Source organism: Centroberyx affinis, unplaced genomic scaffold (assembly GCF_046629955.1).
Source record: "Centroberyx affinis isolate AG114_WGS23_722 - 3 ecotype Tasmania unplaced genomic scaffold, CSIRO-AGI_Caff_v1 ptg000137l_1, whole genome shotgun sequence".
Lineage (NCBI taxonomy): Eukaryota > Metazoa > Chordata > Actinopteri > Beryciformes > Berycidae > Centroberyx > Centroberyx affinis.
Window position 1 is genome coordinate 80,305 of NW_027278836.1, and position 10,443 is coordinate 90,747.

Consider the following 10,443-nt stretch of genomic DNA (forward strand, 5'->3'; position numbering starts at 1 on the left):
GCACACCTAAAAACTATCAGGAGAAACGCAATGAAACAAGCGTGACAGTCTAAAAAACTAGTTATCAACAAAGAGAACCGGCAAAATAATCATACTTTAGTTAACGTGAGACACACACACACACACACACACACATCTTGATGCCTGTTCATAATTGATGCTGTTCTGACAACTTCCTTACCGTCTGCGCACTCACACAAACACACACACACACACCCCCACACACACACACAAAAATGGTACAGCAATGGTAACACATTAACAGCAGCCTGAATGAAGAAGGTGTGTTAGTATCTGACATATGGTATGAGGTCTGGTGTGTGAATGTGCTTGCACACACACACACACACACACACACACACACACACACACACCACACACACCCTCTCTCTCACACACAAGTCCTGAGGCTGAGTAGTGGTCTACATATGTTCAGTGTGGTTGAGTAGCAACAACCTGTTTGGCACAAAGATAACTAACCTCCTCCTCCTCCTCCTCCTCCTCTCTTCCCTCCTCCTTTTCTCCCCCCTCCCCTCTCAGCAGGGAGAGGAGCTTCAAGTCTTCAGGTTTAAATATGTATGTGTGTGTGTTTGTGTGCGTCTCTATACACATTTATCCATCAGAAGAGCAGGTGTGTGTGTGTGTGTCCGTCAGTCTAAATCCTCCTCCCATCCATTCAGAACAGTTGTAGTAACACCTCAGGTCCCCACTCCATCGCGGTCTGAGCCACGGCGAACACGGCCGCCCCGAGCGTAGCAGACAACCCCCACACCGCCACCTTCACCATCCTGTTCCCCTTCCCCCACAGCTGGCCTCGGTCTCTGGGTAAAGCTGCTTCCAGGCCTGGGTGTCTGGGGGCTGGGAGCACAAAGTAAGGAGGGGGTCAGGTTGCTATAGGAGCAGAAAACAAGGAAGGGTCAGAGCGCTAGCAGCAGAAAGGAGGAGAGGGTCAAGCAGAATCATGATACTAGGAGGAGAAATAAGGAGGGGTCAAGTAGCATTATAGTACTAGGAGCAGAAACAAGGAGGGGTCAAGCAATGTCATAATACTAGGAGGAGAAACAAGGAGGGGTCAAGCAGCGTCATAATACTAGGAGTAGAAACAAGGAGGGGTCAAGCAACGTCATGATACTAGGAGCAGAAACAAGGAGGGGTCAAACAACGTCATAATACTAGCAGCAGAAACAAGGAGGGGTCAAACAACGTCATAATACTAGCAGCAGAAACAAGGAGGGGTCAAGCAATGTCAAGATACTAGGAGGGGTCAAGCATCGTCATGATACAAGGAGGAGTAACTCCTATTAGCTTCACTATCCTGCTCCATGGTTCTTGCTAAATAACAGCAATTTTTGAACAACTTCAATTGACTCGATAGTTGTAAAATAGTTAAAACTACTTCTGAGTCAACTAGCCAGATATTCATCACAGGTTTAACATTTAAATGCCAGCTTTTCTATCGGGCTCATCAACTCCCATTCATTCTGAACATGATTCTGGTCCCTTGTACCAGCTGCACAAAATGCCAAAAACTGTGAGTCATATTGGAACCAGAGACAATACCTTCTTCCATCTAACTTTTTTTGGTTGGCTAGAAATGTTCGTGCCTACAATCTCGCAATCTACATCTCCTTTCTCCACTTCAAACATGTCTTTGAGTATCCAACAAGACCTCACATTTTCTTCATTCATCTATAATTGTCTGTAAAAAGATTACAGTAAACCTTTCTCACCGTGTCTGGAGGCGGAGGAGCCTCGGGTCTTGGTGAGGCGTTGGAGAACAGAGTCCGGCCTCTGGTGGAGAGTGGAGAGCTGGAACGACTGGAAGGTGCTGATGGACAGACTGGAGAGAGACATACAGAGAGGAAAAGAGAGGGATGGAGCGAGAGAGTTAGTTGATGATGGAGAATAGAGTCTGGTTTAAGGTGAAGCGTGGGCAGCTGGAATGACAGGAAGGGATGGATGGAGTTGATAGAGAGAGAGAGAGAGAGAGAGAGCGCTAACTCAGCAGCTCCTGTGTACAGGACGCTTAGGGAATGATGCATTATGGGACAATGGTATCTTTCTGTCAGTCAGTCAAGGCCTCAAGAGAGAGAGAACGAGAGAGAGAGAGAGAAAGAGAGAGAGAGAGAGATTTTGTGTTCCAAATTTTCCCTCAGGAATAGAAAATCTGGAAAAGTGGTCACACACACACACACACAGACGTGATAGTGTGTGTGTGTGTGTGTGTGTGTGTGAGAACAGTCCAACTCAGTCTAGATCTGTTTTTAGAGCATCCCCTCTTGGCCACAGTGGAAATGACATCCTACTATAAAATGACTGACGGGGACTGACGAAACGGATTTTTCCATTTTCCCAATTTACGCTGTTTATGGGCATTTTTGGCAAGTCTGCGCGGTGTACTAATTACCAACATACACCCTCTCCAGCACAAAATGGCTAATAATTATCTCATTAATGGAAAAAGATGCACAACAGTGATTTGAAGTACTAACTGTCAAGGCAAAAATTACATTCTGACTGAAGCATAACCAAGCATGACACCTCATTTAGTCAGTGTGAATACACATCAGCAGTGGAAAAAAGAAATTTAAACCAAATGAAAGGTTGTGTTCATTTAACCTCATTGTATCGAGTCTTATTTGAGCCACAGGTCATTTGAGGAAGAGCCTCAGGTCGAGCCTCAAGTCAGTTTGTATTTGTATTTGTATTTTGATTTAAGGGCAGCTCGAGTATCCAACGACTCGCCATCTCTGGTGTGCTGTTTTGTTTTTTTTTAAACCATTTTCACTTTTAACTGTTTAACTCCCCTCACCTCTTGCGAGACTGCAGCGCGGCCCGCCTGGCCAGTAAAGAGGGAGGGTATTGGTCGAACAGGGCCTGGGCTCGACCAATGAGAAGTTCGTACGGGAGGTCCTGGGGGATGCGGGAGAGAAGGTGGTGCACCATGGCCATGTCACATTCTGTCTCCTTCACCTCCTTCTGTCGGTGCAAGACAATCTAAGGAGAGGAGAGGAGAGAGGAGAGGAGAGGATGAATTAAAGTTTATCCCCCATGCTGTGCGCTGTCATCAACCTTGGAGGAAACATGAATTGAATTCTATTTATATATTAGCTGTTAATTTGAGTTGGTTTTACTGTAGTGTGGCACAATAATGCGGTATGGTGGAATGAGTCCTAAAGCAGTACAACAGGCAGCTAAAGTGTTAGCGCCCCATGCTGTGCACAGTAGTCAGCCTTGGAGGAAACATGAACTACATTCTGCTTTGTTGTTTCACACACTTCAAACAGAACTCTCCCTCTACCCGGCCCCTACACACACACACACACACACACACAAACAAACAAACAAACAAACAAACACCGATACACACCAGCACACAACAGGATACAAAAAAGCACAAATGCTCAGACACTTACATAAACAAAATGCGCACAATTGCACACGCTCACTAACATGCACCAGAAAAAAACAAACGGATGCATGTACACACAGAAAATCAATCACTCACTCAAACACACACACACATGTTCCAGCTGTAAACATGTGTGCCAAAGCAGCCAGAAGATAGAAGAGGCTGTTCCAGAAAGGACCGACAGGAAAAAAGCCAGAAATTTAAAAAAAGAATGTTTTGCTTCTCTGTCATCCATCTCTCTCTCCTTCTCAAGCTCTCACTTCAGTCTGCTCTCCTCGTGTCACTCCCTTCCCTGATGCTGTCCTCACTCTTTACCATTTCCTTTTCTCTTTTTATCTCTCCTTCTCTGTCCCTCCGTTTCTCTGTACCCCTCTTTCTCTCTCATCTGTTTATTAGGAGGCATCTAATTAACTACTCCAGTGACTTCACAGTGCTCTGCCGTGCTCTGTGTGTGTGTGTGTGTGTGTGTGTGTGTGTGTGTGTGTGTGTGTGTGTGTGTGTATGGCTGCATGTGCATGGCAGCATGTGTTTGCGTCCTGGATTACTGGAGAAAACAAACTCATTTCTACGGAAGAGGATTAGGGCCATATGTGAAAAATTGAGATTAATCTGAGAATTCTGGGAATAAAATCTGAATTCTGACTTTAATCTCAGAACTCAGACTTTAAACTCAGAATTCTGAAATAAATCTCAGAACTCAAATTTTTCACGTTGCCCTAATCCTCTTCCGTACATTTCCAATAGTTTACACTGTGTTACCGTAGCAGCGAGGTAGATGGGCATCAGCGGATGTGAGGCCAGGAAGAAGTCGTAGAGCCTCAGGGTGTGTCTGAACTCTGATAGGACGTGGCCGAACCATGTGATGAGCCAGGACAGAGCAAAGATGGTGCCCACCTCCGCTCTAAGAGCAAGGTAAATACAAAAAGGGAGAGGTAAACACAAACAGGCAGAAGAACACACAGGCTGCTACTACTGGAAAGACTTTGTGAGGACATTGATCACCGGCATACTTTAATTCCCTGACCCTAACCTTTAATCTTCATCAATACATACCAAGAAAATAACGCTAAACCGTATCCTAATCACAACTGATGCCCATGTATTTCAACATTTTGTTGATAATGGTTTGGCTATCGAAGAAAAAGCAAAATACTTCCTCTTTCTCCTCGCTTACTGTTTATAACCCTCCCACGCGCTCCCTTGATGTCTTTCTCTGTTGCGAGCTGACATAAAAAGGTAGTTATTTTTGACGGAGTCTCGAGTAAATTGGAGACTGTAAGAGGTTGTTGATAAATATTGGATAGGAGCGTTCAGGATGGAAAGGATGAGCAGAGGGAGAAGTGAAAAGAAGTCAGAAGGAGTGATGGGATGAGAGAGGGAGGGGAAAAGAGAAGGAAGGAGCAAAGGGCAGGGAGAGTGTCTGAGGGAGGGAGAAAGAGACAAAAACAGCAGGAGAGAGAAAATGAAAGATAGAAAAAGAAGGGGGGAGCAGAGCAGAGAGAGGAGAGACGAAAAGAGGCAGAGATAAAGAAGAGGGAGAGAGACTGAGCACTAAAAAGGGCATCCGAAACTTTGAAGTGTAGGCTGTTGTTTATCCTGCCATTTTTCTCAGAGTGGAATGTCTGTCTTATTTTCTGTGTGTGTATGTGTGTGTGTGTGTGTGTGTGTGTGTGTGTGTGTGTGTGTGTGTGTGAGTGCGCAGACGGTAAGGAAGTTGTCAGAACAGCATCAATTATGAACAGGCATCAAGACAGCAGAAGAACACACAGGTGTACAAACACTCACACACATACACTGACACACACGTATTAAAATACTCATGAGGACCATCCATTTGATTTATAACATTTCAAATCCTAACCTTCATCACCACACACCCCTACGTAAACCAAATTAATTGTAATCCCGAAATAAGATTTGTTGTTTTTTAATGAACTGTAAATATATCCTCTCAAGTCATTTTCTGGTAATTGTACTATAGGATCATAAACCTGGTACACAAAGAAAATGTTTCTTAGTGGACAGGAGAGGCATCTGAAACAGCAGTCGGCCCATGTAAGACTAAAACTCTCCATTGAGAACAGTACTAATGAAATTTGAATTCAACAATCAATGATACACACACTTTCTCACGCTGTAAAGCTCACACGTAAAAATCAACACTTTGATGCCATCTAGTGGTGTTATTGCTTCTACTGGTAGCAGCAACCATACATCTTTCAAACTGTGTGTGTGTATGTGTGTATTTTGGATTTTGTTTACCTGACCATGAAGTCGTGTAGTTCTGTATCCACCTGTTCCAATATAGGCATCAGGTAGTTTAAAATGTGTTTAGTGCTGTCCATAGTAGGATCCATGAAATCCCTAGAGAGAGACAGAGAGACACAGAAAGAAAGCAAGACAAATTATATTTGCACTAAATAGTTTGGGATATGGTTGGTGCAAAACATTCTCGATTAAATCTTAAAAAAAACAAAAACATTGGGTTCTTTGGATAAAGGGATCCAACAGAAGAAATCCTCAGCCTACCTGAGGTGATGATTGGACAGCGTGTGCAGCATGGCGATGGCCAGCCGCTCCCCGACTACCAGCAGCAGAGTGACGGCCACATCGTGGTAGCCTTGGTAGTAGTGGAGCTGGGGGCTGCGCTTCAAAACCTCCAGTATGATGTCAATCAGCTGCTCCTGGAGCACCGCTCGCTCTGTGGCTGGCATACCTGACCGAGTACAGAGTGTTTCCATTAGCTTTACTATTTCTGTGTGTGTGTGTGTGTGCGTGTGGGTGTGTGTGCGCATGTGTGTTGGGAGTGGGGGGAGAGGTGTATGGTATGGCTATTGCAGAAGTTATCCATCCTGCATGTCTCCTTCATTACACTGCAATGGCCACTGCAGCATATGTGTTAACAAATGTTGTAAAGTTAAACTGTTTGAAAGTAGAACTTAAATGCAAAAGTCATGTCTCTCAAATGAACAAAATGAACCTAATCTGACATCCATTCGTTGTGCCTTCTGACGGCTAAAAAGACAAACAAATTTAGAATCACACAGATCAATAAGAAGCGCTGTGCAACACATGCTAATAAATCACATAAAGCCCCACTTTGTGTATTAGGCTGATAAGACTGGTGTCTTTTTACATACAAATCTTGCTTGGTGTATCTTTAACTCAGTTCATTAATTATTAAGCCTTGCCTTGACATATCTGCATGTTACTCTAAGTACAGTGGTACTGTTTGATAAATGGCACCCTGAGCTAGGCTGCTATCTTTAGGGATAACACACACACACACACACACACACACACACACACACACACACACACCCCCACCCACACACACACACACACACACACACACACACACACACCTTTAGGGAACCTCTTCATAGACCTCCTGACATCTAGTAAAACTTGGTTGTAGTCCTTGTGGTTCTCCCGCACATCTCGACCTAAAACAAAAAAAGATTTATTCAGATTCTTAGTAGTAGTAGCGTTCAGTCAGCCAATCAATATAAATATCAATCTTTATCAATCAACCACTAACCAGGTTGGTGTTTCAGTCATTAGGTCAGTTAGTTCACAGTACTAACCAGGTTTATGCGGTAGATCATATACATTGATGTTCAGGAGTTTGGGCCAGACTTTCCTCCTCAGTTCATCGGTGAGCAGTCCTCCCTTGCTGGCTGCTGCTGTCCTCAGAGTCTCAATGTCCACTGGATCACTGGATGTTCAGAAATCAGAATCGTGTAGTGTTATCATCAGTGTTATGCGGTACTTCAAAGTCTGGCCAAAGTTAGCAATCTTCAAACGAAGAAAAATTTGAATGTAGATTAAAGGATGTAGATTAAAGGAAAAGGCTTAATGTTAGAAAGTCACGGCTGTTCATCCCTGTACTGTAACCAAGTCAAGTTCAGAGGCACTGGGCATACCCTGCACTACAGCATTGATGTCTGTGTCCACTACAGCCTGCTAAACTAAATGTTATGAACCCATATGGTGTCAAATTGCCAGGGAGTGCAGATACAAATCTTCAATAAACACTATGATTAAGATAAAAAAAAAAAATCAGAGATCTCAGTCCACTAAATCATTCTCAGACTAGTCCACTTAATCTTTTTCACTCTTTCACCTTATACCTCTGATCCACACTCACACATGGTTTTGCAGGTTTTCATGAGCAAATCTCACACACATCATTTGCTTTATTACTTGTACATCTGCCTGACACCGAGGCATCTTCCCTGCAGTAATGGCTGCACAATGTGTGTCAAAATGCCCAAGCTGAATAGACAAAGAGAACTGTTGTTGCGCATCGCCTGTCTGTTCAATTCAACGAGCGCTTCCCTGTGCCATTTCCCGTCTAAACCCCACATTCCCCTAACGCTAACGTCTAAATCTTCCTCATCACACTGTTGCTCTGAGCACATGTGAGTAATCATCCTGTGTGAAATTAGTTTTGACAGAGTTTGATGGAGGTCACCGTCTCCATGGATAAATGCAATGCCATCTAATTGTGGAATAGCCCGCAGAGGGAGACACACTCCCACCTGGGTACCAACACCCTGTGGCCCATTGTTCTGGTGCTAATGCTAAAGAGAATTGTCAAAACTGTCCATAGTTATTTTCCAAGTCGATTTTTTAGGATTCTAAAAATGAAGGCATTTAAATGTAGAATAGGAATGTTGCATCAACGATCAATAATGTGGTTAAATGTTATGTATTGGCACTTCAGTTAAAAGAAAATCTGCTTGCATATTATTGTATGTGTGTTTCAGAAGCTGCTTTCCCATACTGTGACAAGTGTCGGGAAGGAGAAATAAAATTAGCCTAAAAAGGCTAAAATTCAAAAGGTAAATTTATCCCTTTTATATGGTCGTCTACAAACTGTTTAGCAGAACAAATACGCTTTTCACACAAACTGTCATCGGAGAGATCAATACCAACCTGTTCAGAGCCTGATGGATCTCAGCCAGCTTCTGTTTCCTCCAGGAATCTGGTTCTATAAAAGGAGGGGAAGAAGACAGGGAGAGACATGGGAGGTAGAGAGATAAGAGATAGAAGGAGAGAGAAGGAAAGGAGGCAAGTGGGAGAGAAGAGGAGGTGAAAGAGAGGAAGGAAGAGGAAGCAATGGGAGAAGGAGGAGTGTGAGGACAGAAAGGAAGACAGAGGAGTGAGAGAGTGATGGATTAATGGAGAGAGAGGTGGGAAATGAAAGAGAGAGATAGAGAGAGAGAGAGAGAGAGACAGAGAGAAGGAAAGGGAGGACAACAGTAGAGATTAAGGGTGGGAGAGAGAGATGTGGTGAGAGGGAAAGAGGGAGAGAGAGGGCGAGATAAGGGGGAATCAGATTTTGGAGAGAGGAGGGCAAAGAGGAGGAAGAGGAGGGGAAATAAAGAAAGAGTAGAGGCACAAGAGGGAGGGATAGATGGGGGGAGAAAGAAGGGAGGGAGGGCAGTTGATAGGACAGCAAGGGAGGTAGAGAGATCACACAGAGGTTATAAATAGAAGCTAGCAATCATCTGCATGGAACACACACACACACACACACACACACACACACACACACACACACACCAGAGAGGAAGGTATGATTCTACATGTTCACTTAACCCATCTGTGGCTTTCATTCAAAGCAATACCATTACAATAAATGAACATTACTGGTCATGACTGTATCATATTATCAGTGTTTTTAATTCAGGCCTAAGTGTTTGAATGATTTGAATCATTAAACACGTTACAAATTCAGTGATCATGATGGCAATTAGTTCACACGCTTAAAATACCCACAGTTTTCTCTAAGGTATAGTTTATAAAAAGGATAATTTCCACATAACCTCTCTGCCAGCTGAAAGTTGTGCTGACCAAGTTGGCTGACAAGTTGCCACGCAAGCAACACTTGTAGCTAAAATGTACTAAGTCAAAATGTGTGCGAAAACAAGAGAAGCGGGTTTAGATGCAAATTTGAGGGAAAACAGTGAAAAATCCATAATGTCTTTCGTCTTTTGTGTCAGCTGGTTGCACTAACGTTACGTCCAAAATTGATTGACGTTTCGCCACGCAAGCTAGACTTATCAACAAGTTTTCTGTCTGTAAATGTAAATGAATACAATGAAACAGGCACTAATTTGACTGAACAAATGGCTTAATCTGACTGTCTCTGTTTATAACTCAGTAATGCACCTTTTTGAGTAATGTGTTAATGTTAGTTGACTTACCTCTTGTGACAGGTCCATTCCCATCCAACCGAACTGCTGCGATGTTTTTTTGTCTCTTGAGCTTTTTCATCACCTTTTCAAAAAAAGTCAATATCAGTGACAATATCTGCGTTGAGCCATAGGAACAGGCAGAAATACAGCAACGTGTTTTAAAACAGGTAAAAAACACAACAAATGTCAACGTCTGGCACGGCGTTATCAACAGCTGAGTCTCCGCTAAACTCAACCTACCATGAAATCAATTTGCTGCGCTACAATTGGTCAGAAATGTCACGTGTCCTTATCCGGCAACGCCATTGGCTTCTCATCAGTACCTATCTCAATCTTTCTTGATAGTAGTTTTGTAGTGCTGATATTTGAGGCGATTTTACATTTATAACAAGAGGGATGGTGGGCAATGTTTGTTTTCCCTCATATGATAATGGTATTATGTGTTTAATAACGCTTTGCTAGTGTTAAAGGGACATATGTGTGTCTGTGGTACTTAATAGTTCATAGTAATATTTATCTTCTGTGGTAGAATAGTGGTATTCCTACTTATTGATCTTGGCTGAGCAAACTATGCACAGCTCCTTACTGAGTCTCAAGAGCCTTAATCATTTTAAACATGCGAAGAGAAATCGGCTCTATTAGTTTTCAATAATTTTGCAGTGTGTTCCAAGCAGAAGGGGCGTTAAATGCCTTTTGCCTAATGTAGTTTGGACATCAGGGGCAGATGGCAAAAGCAATTCTTGTGACCATAGGCAGCAATTTCCACCAAGTTTTGGAAAAACTAGACGTGCATATATACCGGTATGTGCACAAATAATAAGTAAG

The 10,443-nt window shown here is 43.1% G+C and overlaps 1 protein-coding gene across 1 annotated transcript; it reads right to left on the reverse strand.

Annotated features, from left to right (window-relative positions):
- Window positions 1-425: 425 nt before the first annotated feature.
- Window positions 426-9,747, reverse strand: LOC139653812 (TBC1 domain family member 20). The gene is made up of 10 exons (XM_071530800.1): window positions 9,628-9,747; window positions 8,354-8,408; window positions 7,000-7,130; window positions 6,778-6,858; window positions 5,942-6,128; window positions 5,675-5,776; window positions 4,172-4,313; window positions 2,813-2,997; window positions 1,731-1,840; window positions 426-834 (listed from the first exon to the last, which is right to left on the reverse strand). Exons 1-10 carry the CDS (start codon window positions 9,695-9,697, stop codon window positions 677-679), a joined length of 1,221 nt encoding a protein of 406 aa, XP_071386901.1. The 5' UTR covers window positions 9,698-9,747; the 3' UTR covers window positions 426-676.
- Between the last annotated feature and the right edge of the window lie 696 nt (window positions 9,748-10,443).